This window comes from Saimiri boliviensis, chromosome 11, assembly GCF_048565385.1.
Source record: "Saimiri boliviensis isolate mSaiBol1 chromosome 11, mSaiBol1.pri, whole genome shotgun sequence".
Lineage (NCBI taxonomy): Eukaryota > Metazoa > Chordata > Mammalia > Primates > Cebidae > Saimiri > Saimiri boliviensis.
This window is the reverse complement of record NC_133459.1, coordinates 114,733,158-114,758,997: the sequence shown is the minus strand read 5'-3', so window position 1 is coordinate 114,758,997 and position 25,840 is coordinate 114,733,158. Positions and strand designations below refer to the sequence as shown.

The 25,840-nt window shown below is 36.3% G+C and overlaps 1 protein-coding gene across 7 annotated transcripts in view; it reads left to right on the top strand.

Annotated features, from left to right (window-relative positions):
• RWDD3 (RWD domain containing 3) overlaps positions 1 to 25,840 on the top strand; it is a 67,358-nt gene that overhangs the window by 16,067 nt on the left and 25,451 nt on the right. For 3 of the 7 annotated variants that reach the window (XR_012512578.1, XR_012512576.1, XR_012512579.1), the window contains exon 5: positions 2,899 to 16,390. Coding sequence is in view for 1 of the 7 variants with exons in the window: in XM_074381389.1 (XP_074237490.1) it covers positions 2,899 to 2,955 (57 nt within the window). In the remaining 6 variants the exon portion in view is untranslated. Of the gene's footprint in view, positions 1 to 2,898; positions 24,872 to 25,840 lie in introns of those variants that run through there. The other 4 variants (XR_005577002.2, XR_012512577.1, XR_005577001.2 and 1 more) reach the window with 4 other exon arrangements.

Below are 25,840 nucleotides of genomic sequence, written 5' to 3'. Positions count from 1 at the left end.
GTGCAACTATACTCCAGCCTAGGTGACAGAGTGAAACTATTTCAAAAAAAAGAATAATTCTGGAACTGAAAAATGCAAGAGTTCAAGGGATGGTTAATCAGTTAAGGCCCAGTTAGGAAATTAAAAACTAGTCTAGGCATTTCAAACAGTAAATTTAAAACAGACATTAATTACAAATTAAACAGGCTTTAAGAGTAAAAAGGAGAGGGAGGGGTGCTGGATTAAAAAAAAAAAAAGGAGAATGAGACACTCAGAGTTCAGAAACTGCTAAGAGCCTACATCTGCTATTGCACTATTGAAGACTGTTGTAATAGCCTGTATTTGCTACTGCAGTATTGGAAACTGCTCAAGCGCTGCCTAGACCAGAGCTAAAATTGCTAATAGGCGCTGTCTCTAGTCCGCTGGAATCCGAAATCACTCCACCCTGGCTGCCGCTGTACCAGCTGCCAACAAGGATCACAGCACTATCTGTGCTACCTTCTGATCTCCCAGAAGTGCCTTCTATTGACAAGCCTAACAGGAATCAAGCTGGCAAAGAAGTCTGGGGAATGTAGATCGCAGAATTTCAGCCTCAGGAGAACAGAGCTGGCTATAGAAGGATGGCTATGCGTGTGAAATGTTGAGAGGGCTGAGTGCCCACAGAAAACAACCAACCAGCACGACCCTTCCTTTCGGATATTAAGTGTCCACACATCCTTCTATCCATATTTAAATTTCTCTGCGGCAGTATCACAGTTTTATGCTTCTGTCTATGTAGATTTAACTCTCTGTTGTTTAAATATGAAACTCACCATTCCCTCAGAAAGGGGAGACACAAGTCTCACCAGTTGCTAATGTTCTTATTGGTGTTAATTCTTCTAGTTTAGTCACAGTCCCACCTGGGTATTCTGTAGCTTGAAGATTAAACTAAAGTTCACTATCACTACTATTGGTGGCATTCCTTGTTCTCTTACGGCTTGAGCGGGGAAGGAAAAAGCAGTTACTATATACAAAGATATGTAGAAAGCAGTGAAGCACATTTACACGACGACTTCGGTACTTGTTTCTGTAACTGGTCATGAAGCTGCAGTTGATATTTGTAACTTCTTCCTCTACTTAATTTTTTGTTGGTCCTGGCCAGCACTTCAGCTGGCAAGTGTTCTTTCCCTGGTAGAGTAGCTGAATCTTCATTCTGGATGGTCTGAGCCCTTAGTAGTTGGGGTGCTTACTAATTTTCGCTGTGAAATAAGTCTTAAGAGGCAATCCAGAGATTCCCCTGGGGCCCTTGTTTCCCTTGTGTAGCAGCGACCCAATATCCCTGTAGTCATCCCAGCCAACAAAGGAATCTCTTCCTTTGTTTTTGTTTTTTTTTTTTTTTTTTTTTTTTTTTTTTTTTTTTTTAGTTCAGTGTCATAAGAAGCCCAATATATCTAGGCATCAGTCTCAATTTTCAATTCATTTGAATCATTTTATGTGCCCTGGTAGAAGCTTGCTTTCCTTGTGAACTAAAACCTGTAAACTAGCCTAGTCCAAGTTCACAGGGATGAGAATTAGAAATTCTGTGAGAGGGTTATTAAGTATAATATTGAGAGGAATCAGTCCTATTTTTATTCCTCGATTGCTGGACCCATGTATTCTGGCAATGGGAGAAATAAAATTGTATGCTGATCACTGGTTCAAACCATATGCTACCTTTTGTATAATAGCACTTAAATCTCTTAGGGGCTTGTCTCCCACCAGGACAAATAACTGAGTCCTTTTTTTTTTTTTTTTTTTTTTTTTTTTTCCTGAGATAGTCTTGCTCTGTTGCCCAGGCTGGAGTGCAGTGGCACGATCTTAGCTCACTGCAACTTCCGCCTCATGGGTTCAAGTGAGTCCTCATGCCTCAGCCTCCTGAGTAGCTGGGATTACAGGTGCACACCACCACGCCTGGCTAATTTTTGTATTTTTAGTAGAGACAGGGTTTCTACTAAACCATGTTGGCCAGGCTGGTCTCGAACTCCTGACCTCAAGTGATCTACCTGCCTTGGCCTCCCAAAGCACTGGGATTACAGGTGTGAGCCACTGCACACAGCATAACTGAGTCTTAATAGGTTATTATATTATTCTACCAAGCCAGCCACTTCTGGGTGGCTAGGTACATGGAGAGGCTTATGAATTTTATCCATTGCTACATTAATTTTGTTGTGAAATGAGTTTGATTCAGAAGTTATATTGTGAGGGATATCATGTCTATAGGATCATGGTTGGTTGTATTATAGGAAGGGACTTCAGATTCATATCCAGAAGTGCCAGTTTAGTAAGTACAATTTGCTGGCCCTTCCATTAGGGAAGGGATCCAATGTAATTGATCAGCCACCAGGTAGCTGGTGTTTTTGAGTCAGAGAGGCCTTTTTGGTGGCTCACTATGGGTCCTTGTTTATAGCAGGTTAGGTACTCAGCAGTGCTGGTAACAAGATCACCCTTGGTGAGGGGGAATTTCCTGTTGTTGAATCAGTGAATAACCTCTGCCCTGCTGCCATATTTACTTTGTACCTGAGCCCACTGAGCAAGCGCTGGGGTGCTAAGGAAAGAGGCTAATATCCACAGGAGAATTCAACTAATCTATTTGATTAATGGAGGCCTTCTCTGCAGTTGTTGCTTTTTGATAAACATCACATGGGGCACAGATATCCTCACATTTTGTGCTCAGCCTGAGAACTCCATTCATATACCTTTGCTCCAGATCTCCATTTCATTAGTCCTTTTATTTTGTTCTTTCTAAGTCTGTGACCTCCTGGTCAACCTGTTCACTGCTGCTCATGAAATACTGTAAATCTATATGTCAGGGCATCTCTACCTAGAGAAAAGGTACACAACCAGGATCATTGTTTAAAGTTCTACCCACTGAGAAAATTTCTCTTGACTTCTGTCTTTCAGAGCCACTCCAGATTGGAGTGGAAATTGCTACAGCATATTTTGAAGAACCACCCATAAACCAAGAACTGAAATCTTTCTTCCATGGTTATCAAGTTATGGGAACTACCCATAAGATCCTCAGTGTGGACAGAGGAAGAGGAAGCTACGTGGAAGGAGTAGCTACTATAGGTAACTGAGCCACTTGATCATGCAGCTCACTTGTATCTTTGGGACCCAGTTGTGCCTGATCTCATATATATTACTTCATTTGTACATGCCCAACTCTACAATTTCATGAATGATGTAATTCCCAGTTCATGTTATGTAGCTCCAGTCCTACATTCCACTGGTGTCTCCTGGTCAATTGTTCTATTTTATCTAAGATCCAAGTAGCAAGCTAGGAGCTCTTTTTTGAAAGAAGGATAATTATTTGCAGAAGAGGGCATGGTTTTGATATAAAATCTTAAGGCTCGATTGGGCTTGTGAGTTCTCTAATATAGCATCACTGTAGGCCGTAACTATATTGAACACTATTGGATCTTAAGGGTCATAAAGCCCAAGTAGCAGGGCAGCTTCATTACAGTCTGGATCTGTAGCCTATTATTTTGCTCTGGGCCCCACTCAAAACGGGTAACTCCAAGAGTTAATCAGTAAATAGGTCAGAGTATCACATTCAAATATGGGATATATTACCACCAAAAGCCAGATACCTAGGAAACATCATACCTTAATGGTAGGAGTGCAAGGTAAAGCAAGTAACCTTTCACATTGGAATATTCTGGAATATACCTTAAAACACTAGACCCCTAAAAACTTCACTAAGATAACTGGCTTCTGAATTTTCATGGGTTTCATCTTTTTCCCTCTGATGAGTGTCTTCTAAGGCACTTAGAATGTTTGCTACATTCTTTTCACTGGGTTCAATCAGCATGTTTGGTGGGATGTTAAAATGAATGAAGTCCTTGACACAGATTCAGAAAGTTGATATAGTCCTAAAGTAAGGTATAGTCCTAAAGTGGAAGTGTGGGGCTGTGGTTGCTTCTAGTGGCCTTTGCAAATTAGTATATGGTAAAAAGCATTTGCCAGATCAAGAGCTAGATATCAAGTACTCAGAGATATGTTGATTTCTTCAGTATAAGACTACATTTGGAAGAACAGCTGTAGTTAGAGCCACTCGCTATTTAAATTTGATAATCTGCAGTTACCTTCTAAGACCAACTTGCTTCTGGACAAGCCCAAAAGGTGAGTTAAATGGGGATGTTATAGGAATCACACTTGGCAGGAACAGTCTTTTCAACGCATGATCCTGGCACAATTAAATTTTGCCCCTATCTCACATACACTAGATTAATTTCAGATGGATTACAGGCCTCTGTGAATATAGAATATTTTCTTGACTTTTGGGTTCTAGTCCTAAGCAGGACACAAAGCAATAATGCTTGCAGAAAAGACTGATAGATTGTACTACATCGAAACTAAGAACAACTGCTCATCAAAAGATATTAAAGATAATAGAAAAACGAAACTCAGAAAGGGAGAAGTTATTTGAATGTATTTAATTGCTATTGTTCTAATATTTCGAATATTAATAAGAAATAGACAACCTAATAGAAAAACGGGCACAGGAATTTTGAGCAAGTATTTAACAACTGAGAATATCCAAATAGCCAAAAAACATATGTAAAGGTGTTCAACTTCATTAGTAATCAGGGGAAATGCAGAGATAAAACTATAGTAAGATACCACTAGTCACCCACTAGAACAACTAAAATTGAAAGATGAATATTTGCATCCACTGAAGTAGAGAGATAAAGTATATGTACATGTATTTTAAAAAGATGGATAACAGCAAGAGTTGGCAAAGAAGAGCAATGCTAATGCTGATATACTGTTGGTGGGAGTATATATTGACCCATCTGCTTTGAACAAACAGTTGGGTATTATACAGAAAAACCTCAAGATTTCTATACCCTATAACCCAGCAATTCTGCTTCTAGGTACATACCTTACAAAAATATGTGCATATGTGTAGGAAGTTACATATACAAACATGTTTGTGACATCATTTTTAAAAGCCCAAGTGAAGCAACCCAAGCATCTATTAGCATAAAATGGACAAGTAAATTGTCATATATTTATACAGTCGAATACTATACAGCAAACTAAATGAGAGAACTACAGCCACACAGGGCAACATGGGGGTAAACGTGTTTAAAACAACATTGAACCAAGTGAAGTAAATCCAAAAGAATATATACTGTCTGATTCCAAACATTTAAAAGTAGGCAAATGATGCTTAATTATAATGAGGGACACATACTTAAGTGCTAAAAACTAAAAGACGAGCAAGGAAGTTGTTACACTAAAAGGATGTCAGTTACATATCCGGGCACGGAAGGGTTGGGACTGGAGAGAGGCATGCAAACATATTTTTTGAGAAATGGCTGTGTCCTATTTCCTGACCAGGATGCTGGTTTATCAGATATTTTGTTTCTAATAATTCATTAAGCTATATGATGACTTTAAGATATTTTCTGTATTTCTTCTCCAGTAAAAGTAAGCTGGGCTTAAAAATGCCTAACGATATTTTTAGTTGATAAAAATATTAAAGATAATTCTTAAATCTTTGTAATTAATATTAATACTTCAATCCTAAAATTTGGCTTAGCCACAGATGAAATTGTAAGGTAGATGCAGAAGGGTAGGCTATTATAAGTAGAGTGGTTAGAGAAATCTCTGAGAAGATGACATTTGAACCAATACCTGAATGAAAAGGGACCAACCACAGGAAGATGAGCAAAGTTGAAGACAATTTGGTTTAAAATCAACTGGTAGAATTGGGGAGTATCAGTCACTGTTTTTCTACCTAGTGGTAATTTTGGTGAATCATAGACTAAGTATTTTTTTTTGCAATGTTTGCGCTTTTGAGTCTCCTGTAACCTTGCTACTAAAGCTGTGGCTCATGGACCAGCATCATCTGTTGTTAGAAACACAGAATACCAAGCACTATCCCAGACCCACTAAATTAGAATCTACGATTTAATAAGATTCCCAGGTGGTGTGTGTGCATATTAAAGTTTGAGAAGCACTATCCTATAATTACATATTCATAAACATATGAGGAGATTGAATGTGAAAAGTTGAACAATAGACATACATATTATGAAGGGCATTCCAGTCCCAGAAAGCTAAAAATATATAAAATTCCTAATTACCCTTTGTCTATCAATCAAACAATATTTCATCATATTGCTATAGCATTCTTACTTATTTTAGATTTTGTTCTTTGTTTCATGATTGAACCCTCAAGTGAGTAAAGATTAATGATTGTATGATAGAAGTTAAGCCAACTGATCTCCATCTTATCTCAATTATGCTAACTCTGTGAGACCTTTTCTTGTTAGCACAATTTTTAACCCTTCAATTTGTTGTCTTTCACTTATTTCTATAAAAAAAGGAAAATAGACCATTCAAATAATACATACAGCTACGTAAGATGAAGATGCTGTTGAAACTTTGGAACCATCACAAAGTAGCTTAATTTTGCCAGTTGATGCACAACAGTCTAACTTTGATCAATAAAAAAGGTTTTAAAGTATTCACTATTATAAAATGCATAGGACAAGAAAATGAATTTGAAATTAAAAGATTAGGAGCAATTTTCATACTATGAAAAACTAAAGTATGCAAAACTGCCAGTGATGCATAAAAATTACCAAGAACTGAAAACATTTGGGGAATGGAATCTTCATTTTTGATAAGTTAATCATTTTAACTAATTTAATATTTCAGTCAGTGTGCTTTCTGCCATTTTGTTTTTGACAAGATTGCTTTTTTCTAAGTAAACTGGATCATAGCTTTCAGTTTCTTCAGATCACTTGGTTAGGTTGCTTTATTCCTTCCATCCATTTTGAATTAGTCAGGGTTTTCCAGAGAAATGGAACCACTGTGTGTGTGTGTGTGTGTGTGTGTGTGTGTGTGTGTGTGTGTGTGTCAGAAAGGCATTTGTGGAGGAGGCAGGTGAGCTGACAGGCTGCAGACTCAGAAAGAGCCCACGTTGCAGTTCAAGTCTGAAGACTCTGAGGCTGGACACCCAAGGTAGAGCTAATGTTGCAGTTTACATCTGAAAATAGTCTGCTAGCAGAATTCCCTTTTGCTCTGGGGTAGAGTTGGAGGGTGGGGTCAGCCTTTGATTCAGGCTTTCCACTGATTGGAAGAGGCCCAATCACATGGTAGAGATCAGTCTGCTTTCCTCAGAGTCCACCAACTTAAATGTAAATCTCATCCAAAGTGCCCTCACAGAAACATCCAGAATAATGTTTGACCAAGTACTGGGCTCATTCATGTTGTCACATAAAATTAACTATCACACCTCTCAAGAAATGTCCTGTCAGTTGCTTTGCTTTTAGAGGTGAGGAATGTGGCTTTCAGTTCATATCTGCTTTAACTCATTGCAATCTCTTCCCTAGCATGTTTTCATTGCTATAAAACATTAAATACTGATATGAATTCATAGTAGCATTGGTAAGACAGATACTGTTTACAAAACAAGTTAACACTTTGACAAACTGTAGTTTACTTTGGCTTGAGTGACTCCTGTTGAGTCAGAACTAACCATGATAACAGATTCCACAAAAAGCTACATTTCTGCTAGCCTAGGAGTGTAACAAATGTTGACTCAAGGACATATATTGATTTTTTTAAAAAAAGCTCATCTGCTTTGGGATATCACTCCAGAGCTGTAAACTTGTGTTTGCTCAGTTCACTGTTGGCAAGACACCCTGCAGTAGTTATTCAGAAGGAATTCAGGAATTGTACTTTTATCTGTGTGAGCCTTTACCTGGTACATTTCTGTACATCTACCAGCCTTCACCTGGTACATCTGACAGTGCTGCTCCTCCATCACTAAGGCATGGTTAGCCTCTGTTAATCTTTAGCAAGAGACCTTTCATGCAACCAAGAAAGCTATGCTATAAAGTGCTAGTGATTTACCAAAATTCTATGCATGAATTTCTTGATTCTTTGAGAATTCCATCCATCTCCATAACTTTCGTTATTTCCCTCTATGTAGTTGAGTCTCAAATTTACCCCTCACGTCCTGACCTCCCACCTGAACTCTAAACACTCATTTCTAACTCTCTGTCTCACATTACAACCTACATGTCCTGTCCATCATGATTAAAGTGAACCCATTAATGATCTCATTTTTTATTGTTGACTGTTAAAATTACTATTAGGTTTCCAGGATTAATCGTGGATTTTCCTTTGACTTTTTCCTTACTCCCTTATATCCAGTTAGCTATCAAGTATAGTTTCTCTTGATTCTTATATTCACCCATCTTTTCCATTTTCATTGCCACCACTGTATGTAAAGTTCTTACTTTTTCTAGGCCAGGACTGTTGGAGGTTACCAAATTGGCTTTCTCACCTCTGTTCTTCCACTTACCTTATTCTATACATCATTACAGTTGATAATGCCTCATCTAAAACTCTTGGGATTAAATGTGTTTTTAGAATGCAGATTTTTCTTTTTAATTTTTACATTTTTAGAAAGGTAATATGGTTGTACCATATATTTTAAAATTCATCCAGTGGAGCTGGGGCAACATCTTGTAATCAGACACAGTTATTTCTTCAGTGAAACACATGAATATTCACATTAAGATAAATAAAGAGTATAAATGGTCTCACTCTGATTCAGGTTAAACTTGGATGCTAAGTGAATTCAGATGAGATTTGCTTTTTAAAAAGTAAATGGTCAGAAAAATGCCTTAATATTTTTGGTGTTTTAGAACTTTTTGGATTTTGGAATTGTGATTTAGGAATGGCAGACTTGGATTAGATAAATCTTCCTCAAGTAATGGTATCACTCCCATTTTCTACTGAATTAGTTGTAAACTCTTCGCTCTGGCATCTTCAAATACCTTCTTAATTTGACCCCACATCATTATTTTTTCTGGATTTATTTTCTACTCATCCTCTAGCCTTTTTGCCTCATTGAAACTGTATAAATATTGCTTATTTTTCTTTCTTCTGCATATACTCAAATTTGTCCTTCCTCTTGAAATGTTATTTTTTCTTGTCCATTCTTCTGCAAACTATCTGTTGACATCTTTCTTCTCTGCATTTTCAGAGCTTTTTCCTGTATAAACTGCTTGATCCCTATGATGGGATCAATAATTGTTCTGTGGTCTGAATTCTTGTAGCAAGCTTCGGTTTTGTTATATGTACAATCAATCAGAATATTACCCCTTTCTCTCCTCTTAGGCTTGTGATTACATGAACTAATGCACAAATACCTCAGCACAGGGTCTGACACATACAGTAGGAATTCGGTTGACATTGGTTCTTCCCTTTTCCTCTCTTCCTCCTCCCTGTCCTTTTCTTAGTATATACTGCATGTTATCATTTTAAATGTACTTTGTTCTTCCCGTTACTAGATTGGAAATTTTTTGAGAGTAGAACCTTACTTATTGGAGACTCAGTAAATATTGACTTATGTGAAATGAATACAAATGGTATTACTGGAGAAAGTTAAACTCCTCTTTTGGATTCTAGAAAGACACATTTGTGTATATATGAATGTTACTGAAAATTTAAAACAAAACCTATTATCCCAAATATAAGACTTCAAAATCTCCATCAACAACATTCTAACTGCCAGAGATCACCCAATATGACCTTCTATATACTTCTATATACTTCCTCTGGTTCAAATATTCTTTCTATTATTATTCCCTTTTCCTTCCTAATCTGGAGACAGAATGATTTTTTTTTTTAAATGTAAGACCACTTGCCTATATAGTTGATTCCATCCTCTGTCTTCTGTGAGATTTTATAACATTAATTCCCTCTTGCATTTTTCATCTTCAATAGTAAAAATGTTCCAATCTTTCCTCTTATAAACAGCATCCTCTCTTTCATTCCCACTTTGCTTTGCTCATTGAACTCCTATCTGTTATTATGTAATCACCTCCCATGCCTCTTTAAAAAATTGTTTGTGTTGTGAAATATAACACTCATACACAAATTAATAAGATATAATTGTATAGTTTAAGAAGTTATTATGAAGCAAAATCTGTGTAAATGTCACCTGTTCAAGAAATAGAACTTTGCTAGTATCTTTACACTTCCCACTCTGAATCCCCTATTTAGATGATTATGCAGTCATTTTCTTGTTATTTTTTATTTTACTACCTAAGTAAGCTAACAGTATAATTTAGTTGTTTTGTTTTTAAACTTTTTATAAAAAAGTTGAATCTTTTCTGCTCATTCTTTTATTTGTGAGATTTATCTATTTTATTGTATAGAGCTATAAGTCATTCGTTTTCATTGTTATATGGTATTCCATTATATTTATATAGCACAATTTATCAATTCTAGTATAGATGGTTATTTATCTAAATATTTAATTTTTTTGCTGTCACAAATGATGCTGCAATAAATATTGTAGATATTTCCTGGTACATGTAAATATGCATTATTGTTGAGTATATAACTGGTAGTGTGTTTACAGGTGTTTAGTGTTTGCATAGCTTTAACTTCACTGGATGACACTAAACTGTGTTCCCAAGTGGCTGGGGCAATTTACACTCCTGCCAACACTTGGTACTGATAGTCTTTTTAATTTTAGTCATTATACAGTGTATGTCTAGTGGTGCTGGATATCAGTTAAGATTGAGCACATTCTAATATGTTTCTTAGCCATTTGGACAGCCTCTTTTGTGAATTGTGTCTTCAAATCCTTTATTCATTATTCTACTGGGCAGTCTGTTGTTTTCTTATTGGCTGTAGAATTCATTATGCATTCTAGTTATGAGCCCTTTGTGGGATATATGTATTGCAAGTAGCTTCCCTCACTCTGTGATTTGCCTTTTCATCTTATCTTTTGATGAACAGAAGTTCTTTTTTTTTAAATAATATGAGTGTAAAAATAAAATTCACTCATTTTAAGGTTACAATTTTGTGACTTGATTCATGCACGCATCTGTAATCACTAACCACTACTCCAATTGTTGGGTCCCCCAACATCCTCTCTGCTTTCTTCCTGTGTCCTGACCAAGGAACTAAGAGTGCCTTTACCTCTCTGTAACCTGGCCAGCTACATGTTTTTCCTGCATTCTTGAATCCAAGCTAGGACGTTGAACATTCCTAGCTACTGATAAAGCTGTTTAGGTTGTTGCTGGAAACACAGAGATTGATTATATTACCAAAAATGTAGAAGGTAGCCCCACCTTCAGAAAAATTCTTTAAGCCCCCACATAAACTCCATAACCTGACCCCCTCATTGCGGACATACCCAGGAAGAACAGCTCTCCCTCACTGTCACTCAGGTGGACCTGCTGGAGTCTCCTGCTGTGTAATATGTAAGTTCCCCTAATAAATACTTCAGATTGGTCACCCTGGAGTTTAGTGCTTCCTTCTCTGAAACCCAATACAGCCCAATCTCAGGAAGGTTTGGGGCAGTCCCTTGAAGGAATTCCCCTGCCACAATTCTTGGGGTGACTCCAGCTGCTGGGTTTGGCCAGAGAGAAAACCAATCTACACGTAGAACCTTTCCACCTCCCCAGAAAGTTCCCTCAGCCCCATTGCAGGCAGTCTCCTCTCCTTGGGGAATCACTGTTCTGATTTCTATCACCGTAGATCAGCTTTACCTGTTCTAGTACAAAGGTGATATTAAATAATGTGTACCCTTCTGTGTCCAGCTTCTTTCACTGTCTGTGATTTCATCTACATTATGATGTGTATTGGTGGTTTGTTCTCTTTCATTGCTGGCCAGTAGTCCACCATATGAATTTATTTAGCCATTCACCTGTTGATGGATATTATGAATAAATTTGCATAAATATTTAGGTATACGTCTTTTTAATAGAAATAGCTAAATTGTTTCCAAAGTGGTTGTCAACATTTTATACTTCCATTAGCAAAGCATGAGTTGGTGCAAAAGTAATTGCGGTTTTAGCCATCACTTTCAATGCAGAAACCGCGATTACGCCTTTTTTTTTTTTGAGATGGAGTTTCGCTCTTGTCACCGAGGCTGGAGTGCAATGGTGTGATTTTGGCTCACTGCAACCTCTGCTTCCTGGGTTCAGGTGATTCTCTTGCCTCAGCCTTCCAAGTAGCTAGGATTACAGGCACGTGCCACCATGCCTGGCTAATTTTTGTATTTTTAGTAGAAGCAGGGTTTCACCATATTGGCCAGGGTGGTCTCAAACTTCTGACCTCAGGTGATCTGCCCACCTCAGCCTCCCAAAGTGCTGGGGTTACAGATGTGAGTTACAGCACTGACCAAAAACCATGATTACTTTTGCACCATCCTACCTATGTTCCAGGTGCTCCGTTCCTTTATCAAAAACTGGTATTGCTGTTCTTTTTCATTTTATTCACTCTAATGGGTGGGATATTACACCAAGATTTATTTTTAGCTATCTGTACGTTTTCTCAAATAGTCTGAAACAAGTAATTAGCTTGGAATAAAATATTTTAGGAACTACTGCTGGTGGGATAACATCTATAAAGAGGATATTGTTCACCTGAGCAATCTTGGTTCTGAGCAATCTTGAGCTAGTCCTGTGCTGGTGTGAAGTGTGCTAGTGCTTTTTTTATATAGTCAGGAAGCATCTTGATGGTTGGTGTTGTAATTTCTGTTTCAGTGATCTTCTGAATGTCCAGAGCCATTGTATGGGGGATTGCCCATGCAGGCCATGTCAAGTCTCAGGGCATAGCAGAATATATACTTCTGGTGCAGTAATAAGCCTCTGTGCTTTTGGGGTTACCTTGCTGGAAACTAGTAGTCAGGATGATTAACGAAACTCTTCTGCACATTGAGATCTCGTTGCATGGATCCTGGGTAGTGGCAGGGCACTGTCTCTGTTCCCAGATCATTTCCTGGGGCTCACTCTAGGTGGTCTATGAATGCCACCTCTGTCTTTGTCCACCTGGTCCTTTCAGATTGGTTCCCCTTATCTTCAGGTTCTACTGTCTCACCCTCTCAAAACAATTCCTCTAAAGCCTCTTAATCCCCAACCCAGAAAAAATTATGTTCTCTGGTAGAAGAAAAGCTAATGATGATAGAGATCACTAGGTGTTTACAAAGTTTCCATTGTAACCTTCCTTTATAGTAATGAGCCCCAGTTTCTACCTAGGCACATTGCCATTTAGAACAAAATCCCACTGGGCGCAGTGGCTCGTGCCTGTAATCCCAGCACTTTGGAAGGCTGAGGCAGGTGGATCACCTGAGATCGGGAGTTCAAGACCAGTCTGAACAACATGGAGAAACCCCATCTCTACTAAAAATACAAAATTAGTCAGGCGTGGTGGTGCATGCCTGTAATCCTAACCACTCAAGAGGCTGAGGCAGGAGAATCGTTTGAACCCAGGAGGTGGAGTTCGCAGTGAGCTGAGATGATGCCACTGCAGTTCAACCTGGGCAACAAAAGCAAAACTTCATCTCAAAAAAATAAAAAAATATATAGAATAAAATCCATATTTTAAAGATTTCCTTTAAACTAGACAGAATCATAAGACCAAATTCTGGGTCCTGAATGTGACTTTCAGGAAGGCTTCTTGAAGGTGTTGGCTCACTGGGAGCTGTCTCTTTTGCCCTCCCCTTCTACCCGCTGGCATGTGGACATGGTTCCAGACATTCCAAAGGCAGTCTGGGATGATGAGGTGAACTTGAGGGTGAAAGTGGAGCAGGCAATAGGAATTACTCTCTGAACATCTTTTATGTGAAATAATATAAATTTGTGGCTTTAAGTCACATTTTAAGTTTTCTATCATATATCACCAAATCTAGTCCTGATATACATATATCAAATTTGGTACCTACTGTAGGTAACAGAGTATAAAATGTGACTGGCTCTGAGTCATTCCAAATCTATTATTTATGGCTTAAACTTTTTGCCTAGAGTTCTTACAAACCTAGATTTTCTTAAAGTAAGCTTTTGAAACATAATATCCAAGAATTTAATTTTTCCTTACCTGTGCCCAGGTTTAACAACCATTCTTTGTTGCAGTGAAGGCGAGATGACCTTATGGTTTGGGCTGAGGAAAGGATACAAAAAATTGCAAGGGGAAAAGACAAGTAAGTTAGTATTTTACAATACCATCCCATGTCATATTAAATAAATATTTCTTTGACTATATGTAGCAAAATATCACCTTAGCACATTTTTAGTTTATGTTCCCATGTTTCTACTAAAGTACAAGACAATTTGGCATGCTTTTTTGTTATTATAATCTGTTTCCTAGAATTATTGCTAATAATTTTTTGTAATTTCCATAGTGTTAAGATAGTATACTTAGAATGGCACTAAACTTTGGGCTCTGATTTCTCCTAAAGACACAGATTCCTATTAAAACAACACACAGAGGGAGGAAAAAGGAGAAAAGTTTGCTGGGAATTTAATTTAATTTATGCGCACTTTTTGGTTTTCATTAGGCCCACTTCTGGATTTACCGTATCAGCCCACACAAATGTGAATTCCCAAGAAATCCAAGTAGAAAGAGAATAGAGAGAAGGGCAGAATACATTTGATTTCTTTATAGTGAGAGCATTGTTCTAGGCCCTCACGTATGAAGTTATTTAGATCTATTTATAAATCATTTATGTATCTATATTCATAAACGAACTTCATGTGTAAGGAAACATCTCAGTTAACTTTGAATGAATGAAGTTCCCCATGATCCAAAGATCAGTCCCTTAATTAGCAAGGCCTTTTTGGAAACATTTTGGAGATGAAAATATTTTAAAATATTTTGATCATGTGTATTAGTCTGCTCTTGTACTGCTATAAAGAAGTACCTGAGACTGGGTAATTTATAGAGAAAAGAGATTTAATCAGCTTCAAATTCTGTGGGCTGCACAGGCTTCTGCTTCTGGGGAGGCCTCACGAAACTTACAATCATAATGGAAGGTGAAGAGAAAGAAGGCACATCTTACATGGCCAGCATGAGAGAGAGACACAGAAAGAGAGTGCAAGAGCAAGAGAGAGAGTGAGCGAGTGAGTGAGCGAGCGAGAGAGAGAGAGAAAAAAAAGTGTTACGCTCTTTATAACAACTAGATCTCGTGAGAATTTATTCACTAACAGGAACAGCAAGTGGGGAGTCGTACCTTCATGATTCAGTCACCTCCCGTCAAGCCCCTCCTCCAACACTGGGATTACAATTCGACATTTGATTTGCGTGGGAACACAGAGCCAAGCCATATCAGTCTTCTGATAAGCAAAGTAGATTGAATATACTAAGTATGATACAACTGGGGTTGGCACTAACAGCTTCGATTATACCCTGTTGTGATATGAAGAAGCTCTCTGCAGTTCTATTGAAGTAGAAGAACCTCAGCTTCCATGTTTTGCAGTCATCTGATAAGCAGAGTAGATAGAATTTATTCAATGCAGTGCACCTGGGGATTAGCACTAACATCCCCAATTTCATCCTGTGGTGATATGAAGAAGCTCTCTCCAATTCTATTGAGGGAGAAGAACCTTAGCTTTCACATTTTCTGAATGGCTCTGTCGTCTTCAGGTTCCAGCAGGTGTTTGACACTCTTTTCCTTTTGCTACCTCTCCTTCATTTATCTATCTGTTTTCCCCTGCTTGCCATTCTTGATGCTATCTCTGCCATTGTAGGGACCGGCTGCTTACTGATTTCTTGCCTCTTCTCTCTTTTTTGTCTTTTTGCTTCTTTGCTGTCTTCTCTTTCCCTTTCTTGCCACTTCTTCCAAATTTTATGATTTTATTTTATGGTAGCAGGGCTTAGCTTTTATAGCCATCATCACTAATGAGAGTAGATCTTCTTTTAGTCAGTACAAGAACTGATCACAACAAATTTCCCTTGGTACAATTGCAGGTTTCAGAAATCGATTTTAAGTTCATGGTTTGTTCCTGAAGGTTGACAGTGCTTGACTGCGTAAGTGGGGCATTGTATATGTAGAAATCATAGACCTGAGAACTAGAAGGAACTAAAATGATCATCGAATCTGCTTTTTAAAAAAAGTCGGGCCATTGAAGGTAAGTTACTTATCCAAGGCCACTCATATATCTGGTAGCAGAACCACAACTAAGAGATAGGTCTGTACTTGGGAGACAATTATATGAGCTCTTTTGTCCCATATATAGGGAAAAGATAACTCAAGGAGCCAGTGAACAATTGTTGTCTAATAATTACAGGGGAAAATATCTGCTCCATTCTCTTCTGGCACATTAGAGAGGGGAGATGCTTTCCTTTAATTAAAAAAAAATTTTTTTTTTGAGGCAAAGTCTCATTCTGTCACCCAGGCTGGAGTGCTGTAGCATGATCTTGGCTCATTGTAACCTCCACCTTCTGGGTTCAAGTGATTCTCATGACTCAGCCTCCCTAGTAGCTGAAACTACAGGCACGTACCACCATGCCACGCTAATTTTTGTATTTTTAGTAGGGACAAGATTTCGCCATGTTGGTCAGGATGGTCTTGAACTCCTGACCTCAAGTGATTCACCTGCTTCAGCCTCCCAAAGTGCTGAGATTACAGGTAGGAGCCACCATGGCTGGCCAATTTCCTTTATTATTGAATTGTAAAATTATCCTTGCATTTATACTCACAGTGAATTCATAGAGTTTCTTCACAAATAAAAGTTATTTTCTTAACATTGCAATTATTTATGTACGAATAGAACATATAGTACCTGATATCTGAAACATGCTATATTTTGTTTCATACATATTAGGAGTTTTAAATGACCAGATGATTTTTTTTTTGTTAGGGAGTAAGCATTCTACGTATCGTAAAATCTAATATTTATTTTAAAAAACTAATCAAAATATTTTACTGTCAGATAAATGAGCATACAATAAAAATCTCCTTTTGAGCTACATTTATGCATTTCATTTTATCTAGGCAAATAGAATTTGAAACCTGGAAAGAAACCTAGAGACTTTTGGTCCAATTTTTCAACCAGCACAGTAATTGTTAAAAATTATAACTGTGATAGCCATCACCTCCTGCTTGAAAAACTCCAGAGATTAGTATCGCTCTCATGAAGCAGCTGATGTTACTAGACAGCACAGTAGACAGAAAGTTATTCCTTGGATTTAATCAAAATCTACATTTCTTAACCTATGGCTTTTTATTCTAGTTCTGGTCCCTGGAGCAACACAGAATTAGTATACTCTTCTCTCCATGACAGCTCTTCAAATATTTGAAAGTAGTTATTATACCTTTTTTTTTATTCTTCACCTCCCAAGTTGCTTGAATAATTTATCAAAAATTATAGCTTCTTCCATTCACCTGGACATTTGCCTTTCATTACATTCTAATTGGTCAATGTCCCTCTTATAATGTGGCATCCAGAATTGAATTCTATGTTATAGAGTTGGTTTAACTAGCCAGAAATACAATATAACTGTCACAGGTAATGATCTGTGGGTAGTAATTTCTCAAGGAAGCCTCATTCTTGAGATAGACTGAGCCCCTTTAAAGAAAGGGGCTTGTATAAAGGGGCTTGTAGGAAAACACTTGGTAAACTGTAGAGTGCTTTACAGATGACATCATTTGTTATGTCCCATTGATGACTTTAAAATACAACAAATAATCAAAGAATAATTTTTTTTACACATTCTTTATAGCATTTTACATAGGGCTGATTTCAACTGTTGTCTCCATAGTTAGCAAAAAGGCTAGTTTTTTTGTTTGTTTGTTTATGGAAAAGTAGAAAAACACTTTAAATTTCAGCCATTATTGTGGGTTACTGGGCCCTTTCATGAGTTGAACAAAAAAATATTTTTTTTTTCTGAGACAGAGTCTTGCTCTGTCGCCAGGCTGGAGCACAGTGGCTCAGTCTCAGCTCACTGCAACCTCTGCCTGCCGGGTTCAAGTGATCCTTCCGCCTCAGCCTCCTGAGTAGCTGGGACTACAGGCTCGTGCCACCATGCCCGGCTAATTTTTCTATTTTTAGTAGAGACGGGGTTTCACCATGATGGCCAGGATGGTCTTGATCTCTTGACCTCGTAATCTGCCCACCTTGGGCTTCCAAAGTGCTGGGATTACAGGTGTGAGCCACCGCACCTGGCAAGTTGAACAAATTTTAAATAGTCTTTTTAGAATATGATTTTTTGAAAGAAATGATAAATGTCATTTTTTACCTGTACATATTTGTTTAATGAGATAATAGCAGAATCTTCTATTGACAAGACATTGTAATAAGTAGAATCACTTTTACATGTGAAGTACTTTTAAATGTGTAATAAAAGATAATATTTGAATTCTGGAAAATCATCCATTTTTTGTCACACTTTTAAAAAAACTGTGCAGTTTAAACTCTTTTTTTTTTTCTTTTGACAAATCTTGGCAACTAGAGCAATGTAAATTAGAGGCTACTTGCTTTGTGAACTTAGATTTGGAGTCATATAATTTAAGTTTATACTAGTAGGTCCAGAATTGCCGTTTCTATTGAATTTACTTTCTTTTTAATAGTAAAACATTTTTATTCAAATGGGTAAACATTTCCAGATAAAGATTGTGTTTTCTTTTTATGGTTTGTGAACTTATATCTTCCTAAGCTAGGTATTATTTGGGTAATCATACAATTTATACTCATAATAGACTGAAGAACTATAAATACTGTAATAGCTTCTAGTGGTTATTGTTTCTGGCAATATGATATGTGGGCTTTTATATCAATATTAGTTAGTGTTTTTTAAACTTCATAGTTTTTTCCTCCAGCAAAGAACTGTCTCTTTTCTGAGTGGGAAAAAGATTTTTGCTTATAAAATGAGACCATTTTGCATATTAATTAGGAGGTCTTTGAACTCTAAGAATAAAATCTGTTAATGCTTTGGGTATGGAACAATTATGCATTCGAGAACTTTAATTTTATGCTAATAATGTGACAAGCTTTACATTTTTCTTTGTTTTGTTTGCATTTTCTAAAGATAATTTAATGCAAATAATCCATCCATATACTGCATAGAGCTTGTCGGATGGTTTCCCTATAGTTAAGATTGTATCAGCACTCCTATTATAAATCTCTATTACCCATGGTTTATAATTTAATTGAAAAAACTCACTGCAGGCAGAAATTCAACACTTAGAGTTTCAGGCTAAAAGCAATATTTCTCTTTTTAAAAATTGCCTCCTCTATTTAATTTCATAGTTAATGGAAATATAAGAAGAATGATCCTGGAGCTGATTTTCAACAAAGCCAAACAGATCACTTTCTGTAACTAAAATAATTTCTAAATAACAGTAGTTCATATCTTATCATTGGTCTAATACTACAATGTTTAACCAATTAAGAAAACTCAGCGATGAAACCTGTTTATCCTTTCCTTATATGAAAAATACACACTTAAAAGGAGAATAAGAAGATTCTGCAAGACCAGACATGTATAAAATATATATTTGGCAATATTGTCTGAGGTGCTATGTTTTTCTTTGTTTTCAAAGTGCACCCTTTACTCCTTTTAGTGGATCTCGGCTAATGCTATGGAATCTGCTTTTTCTTAAACTGATACAGGAAGAGGACATAAGGCAGGATGATGCATGCTTTGAAATTCTTTACTTCATCTGTCTTCATCTTAAGTTTATGCTTTAATTACCTTGTTGGGATTCAGGGGTTAATTAATAGGCATAGCAACTTCAGCTGGCTTAATCAGTAAAATTGAGATCAGTTTTTAGACCCAGGGTGTTTTTGTCATCAGCTTTTGAACTCAAATCCTGTAGTGCAGAAAGGCTAACTTGCCAGGTTATATGCAATCTCCAATAAAGAGTAGTAGTTTTATCAAGCTCAATGAGACAAAGAAAATATGTGTGAGTTAGAGCAATGTGTACTCTATTTCCCTCAACCCATGAACATTTTCCTATTTAATTCTTGTTTCATTTGTTGTTGTTGTTGTTGTTGTTGTTGTTTGAGACAGAGTCTCCCTCTGTTGCCCAGGCTGGAGTGCCTGGTTCAAGTGATTCCCCTGCCTCAGCCTCCTGAGTAGCTGGGATTACAGGTGCCTGCCACCATCCCCCGCTAATTTTTGTATTTTTAGTAGAGACAGGTTTCACCACATTGGCCAGGCTGGTCTCAAACTCCTGACCTCATGATCTGCCTGCCTCAGCCTCTCAAAGTGTTGAGATTACAGGCGTAAGCCGCTGTGCCCAGCCCCATGAGCCACCCTGCCTGGCCCTTTAATTCATACTTGTAATGGTGCATGTGACATATATGCCATAATTTTTTAACTGTAAGTAGTCATTGAAAACTTGCTTAAAAATGATCTGGCTCTATCTATGCAATGTTTTATGTTCCTAAATCAGTCTCCTTTGAGCCTCTAAGGAAACTTATTGAGGGCAATAACACAAAATTTCATATCTTACAACACTTCACCTCATCTACAGAGGCCTTTAATACACATAATATATATAAATGCTCAGATAATAGAGAAAGCAGAAGCTGAAAGATTAAGTAACTTGCTCAAGATGATGAAGCTAACAAGTGGTGCTTAGTGCTAACATTCTGTCTTCAGGCTAATGCACCTTTTCCTGTAGCCCAGTAGCTCACTCCTTAGTTCTTTTGGGGGACCTCGTATTTTTGACTGTGAGAAATAGAGTCTAGTGATACTGTCTTAGTTTTTCCTGATGTTATAATAAAATGTCTTAGACTAGAAAATTTATAAGTAATAGAGGTTTATTTCTTACAGTTTTGGGAATCCCAAGATTAAGGGGCTAGCATATTTGGTGCCTAGTAAGGTCTTGCTCTCTGTTTATAGATGGTGCTTTGTTGCTGCATCTTCTAGAGGGGTCAAATGTGGTGTCCTCACATGGTAGAAGGAATTGAAAAAAAAAATGGCAGCTCTCTGATACCTCTTTTACAACAGCATCTTACCATTAATAAGGGCAAAACCCTTAATCACTCCCCAAAGACTCCACCTCTTAGGCTGCACAATGGAGATTAAATTTCAGCATGAATTTGGGAAGTACACAAACATTTAATCTATAGCATATATCATGAGGAGAATGCCTTGTACTTACTTGACCTCTGTCAGAAATCATAAGGGAATTTATAAAGTTTCTAGTCACATTTTAAAAATATTCCATATTATCTTAAATTCATAAATAAATAACTTAAAGCTTAGATAAAATGTATGTACATCTTAAGTATAACCTTGAATATAATGGATTAAATTTCTCATTTAAAAGATATAGACTGGTTAAATGGATTAAAAAACAAAAACAAAAAATACCTAAGACCCAACTATACGCTGCCTATGAGAAACTCACCTTGCCAGGAAAACCACTCATACACCAAAAGAGAAGGGATGGAAAAAGATACTCCACGCAACTGGAAACCAATAGATATTCCATGAACAGGAATAGCGATTCATATATCAGACAAAACAGACTCCAAGTCAAAAGGTATACAAACAGTCAAAGATGGACATTATATAATAAATTGATTAATTCAACAAGAGAATATTACAATTGTAAATATATATGCACTATCAGAGCACTCAGATATATAAAGCAAATATTATTCGATCCAAAGAAAGAGGTAGACTGAAATGCAATAATAGCTGGGGACTTCTACACCTCACTCTCAGCATCAGACAGATCCTCTAGATGGAAAATCAACAAAGAAACTTTGGATTTAAACCATACCACAGATCAAATACACCTAACAGGCATTTATAGAACATTTCACCCAACGAATGTAGAATATACATGTTTTTTTCATCAGCATATAGGCTATTGTCCAAGACTGACCCTATGTTAGGACACAAAGCAAGTCTCAAATGTTTTCTAAAAATTGAAATCACATCAAGTATTTTATTTAAACCATGATGGAATAATACTAGACATCAGTAATAAGAGACATTTGAAAATAAATACATGACAATTAAACAACATGCTCTTTAGTGAAGAAAAACATTAAGAATAAAATTTATAAAATTTCTTGAAACAAAAGAAAATACAAATATAAGATATCAAAACATTTGAGATATAGCAAAAGCAGCATTTAAAAAAATATTAACTTTGTACAAGTTTAGAAAAACAGTATTAAGAGGCAAGTTTATAGCAATAAATGACTACATAAAAACTAGAAATATTTAAAACAACCTAATCATGCATCTGAAGGAACCAGGAAAGCAAGAATAAACTAAACCCAAAATTAGTAGATGAAAAGAAATAATAAAGATTAGAGCACAAATAAATGAAATTGAGACTAAAAAATACAAAAAAATTCAATGAACAAAAATACTTTTTTTTGGAAAAAGATAAAAAAATTGACGGACTAAGAAAAAAAGAAGACCCAAATAAATAAAATCATAGATGAAAAAGGAGACATCACAATGCATACCACTTAAGTAAAAAAGATCACTAGAGAGTACTATGAGCAATTATATGCCAATACATTTCAAAACATAAAGAAAATAGATATATTACTGGACACAGACAACCTACAAAGATTGAACCAAGAAAAAATAGAAAACCTGAATAGACTAAAAACATGTAACAAGAGTGAATCAATAATAAAAAGTCTCCCAGCAAAGATAAGTTCAGGACTGAATGGCTTCACTACTGAATTCTATCAAACCTTTAAAGGAAAACGAGTAATAATTCTTTCAAACTACTCAAAAAAAATTAAAGCAGAGGGAATTCTTGATAACTCATTCTGTGAGGCCAGCATAACCCTGATGCAAAAATCATACATGGACATGAGAGAGAGATTGAGAGAGAGTGAGAGCGAGTGACAGCGCTACAGGCTAATAACATCCCTGTTGAACACAGATGCAAAAATTCTCAAGAAAGTACTAGCAAAGCAAATCCAACAATCCAACAACTCCTCAAGAAGATAACACGCTATGATCAAGTGGAATTTATTCCAGGAATGCAAGGATAGTTAAACACGGGCAAATCAATAAAGTGTCATGTATCACATCAATAGAATGAAGGCCAAAAGACCATATAATTGTCTTAAGTGTAGAAAAAGCATTTGATAAAATTCAATATCCCTTCATGATTAAAACTCTCAAATAAATTAGTTATAAAGTACCTCAGCATAATAAATGCCATGTTTGAGAAACCTGCAGTTAACATCTTACTAAATGGAAAGGAGCTTTCAAGAACTTGAATAAGACAAAGATTCCTGCTTTACCATTCTTATTCAATTTAGTACTGGAATCCTACCTTGAGCAATTAGGCAAGAGAAAGAAATAAAGGGCATTCAGTTTGGAAAAAAAAGAAGTCACCTTGTCCCTATTTGCAGATGATGTGATCTTATATATAGAAAAACCTAAAGATTCTACCATACGACTTTGGAACTGATAAACAAATTCAGTGAAGTTGCCAGAAACAAATTCAACATACAAAAATCAGTAAGATTTCTATAGGCCAACAGCAAACAGTCTGAAAAAGAAACCACAAAAGTATTCCTATTTACAGTAGCTACAAATAAAATAAAATTCTTAGGAATAAATTTAACCAAGGAGGTGAAAGACCTCTACAAGGAAAACTACAACACACTGGTGAAAGAAATTGAAGAGGATATAAACAAATGGCAAGACATCTCATGATCATGTATCAGAAGAATTAAAAATACTGTAGAAAGACCATATTAAAGCAATCTGCAGATTCAATGCAATCCCTATCAAAACACCCAATGACATTCTTCATAGAAATAGAAAAATAAATACTAAAATGTGTGCAGAACGACAGAAAAATCCCAAAGAGCCAAAACAATCCTAAGAACAGAGCTAAAGGCATCACATTACCAGACTTTGAAACATAATACAATGCTGTAGTAACCAAAACAGCATGGTACTGGCATAATAACAGACACATAGACCAATGGAACAAAATAGAGAACACATAAGCTAATCCATGTCAAAAAACTGATTTTTGACAAAGGTGCCAAGAACACTTACTGTGGAAAGAGCAATCTCTTTAATAAATGGTGCTAGGGAAACTGAATATCCATATACAGAAGAAGGAAACTAGACCCTTACCTCTTACTCTATACAAAAATTAACTGTCAATGGATCAAAGATCTAAATGTAAGACCCAAAACTGTAAAATTACTAGAAGAAAACATAGAAACACTTCAGGACATTGACTTGGCAAAAGACTCATTATGAATGAGACCTCAAAAGCACAGCCAGCAAAAGCAAAACCACCACCACCACCACCACCACCACCACCACCAAATAGGATTATATCAAACCAAAAATCTTTTGCACAGCAAAGGAAACAACCACCAGAGTGAAGACAACCTACAGAATCAGAGAAAATATTTGCAAATTGTTCATCTGACAGGAGATTTTTATCCAGAATATACAAGAAACTCAACCATCTCAATAGCAAAAAGCCAAGGAAATTCTGTTGAAAAAGTGGGCAAATGATCTGAACAGACATTTCTCAAAAGAAGAAATATGAACGGACAACAAACACATAAAGAGATGCTCAACATCAGTAATAATCAGGGACATGCAAATAAAAACAACAGAGATATCTCACCATGGTTTGGATGTCTATTATCAGAAAGACAAAAAATAAATGCTGATAAGGATACAGAGAAAGGGAATTCTTATAAACTGTTGGTGGTAATGTAAACTAGGGAAGCTACTATGGAGAACAGTATGTAGGTTCCTCAAAAAAAACGCAGATGAAACTACCATATTATCCAACAATCCCACTACTGGGAATTTATTCAAAGGAAAAAAAATCAATATATTGAAGAGACATCTGCATTCCCATGTTTATTGCAGCACTATTCATAATAGCCAAGATATGGAATCAACCTAGGTGTCCAGTAACAGATGAATGGGTAAAGAAAATGTGGTATATATACATAATGAAATACTATTTGGCCATAAAAAAATAAAATCCTGTCATTTGTAGAAACATGGATGAAACTGGAGCGTATTCTGTTGAGTGAAATAAGCCAGAAACTGAACATTCAACACTGCATACCCTCACACATACGTCGAAATTAAAAAAAAAAAAAACACATCGATTTCACAAAAGTAGCAAGTAGAATGGAGGATACTAGTGGTTTGGAAGGTGAGGGGAAAGGGAGGAATAAGGAGAGATGTAATAAAGGATACAAAATTATAGCTAGGTAGGTGGAATAAGTTCTAGTATTCTATATCACTGTAGAATAACTATTGTTAACAAAAATATATAGTTTCAAATAGCTAGAAGGAGAATATTGAATGTTCCCAACACAAAGAAATAATAAATGTTTGAGATGATGGATATGCTAATTACCCTGAATCGATCACTCTAATTGTATGTATCAAAACGTCACTATGTACTCCATAAACATGTACAATTGCTGTGTGTCAATTAAAACCTACTAAAATCCATACACATCTAAGCTACACAATAAATCAGTATAATAAAAGGAAGTCATAAATTTACTATTCTGTCTGATGAAAAATCTTTTAATGTTTTGATTATATCGAAAACATTGCTTAAGTATAAAGGATATAAGACAAGATTTTGTGAACACATGTGATTGTTCAGTCTTAAAGAGATTTTTGTGAAAATAGTAGATAATTTCCAAGGATGTTTTAAGATAGTCATGGTATAATAAATCAGGAAATACACTTAAAAAACCTCTACAATTGCTTCGAATCTGGAAGTCCATAGTTTTTGTGTATAGTGAAAAAGCAGACTATTTCTGAAATTTACAAACCAGTTCAAATTTCTTATTTCCATTTTAAGAATTTGAATAAGCCATTACTTCTGTCCCTTTTACCTGTTGCTTTTGAATTGAATAAATTCAGAATGGAAGGTAAGGTTTACTTTTAAACTTTCTTTTCCCAAAAAAGTTTTCCTGATCATTAGGTTTTGTGAATGTTGTGGGATACTGAGCTCAGGTATTCAACTTAATAACATTTCATGTAATAGAATGGTCAGTCCATATGTCATGTGAGAACCAATACACTGTTTCCTTCTACCTCGTTCTGAGCAGACATTATCATCTAACTCTCTTCA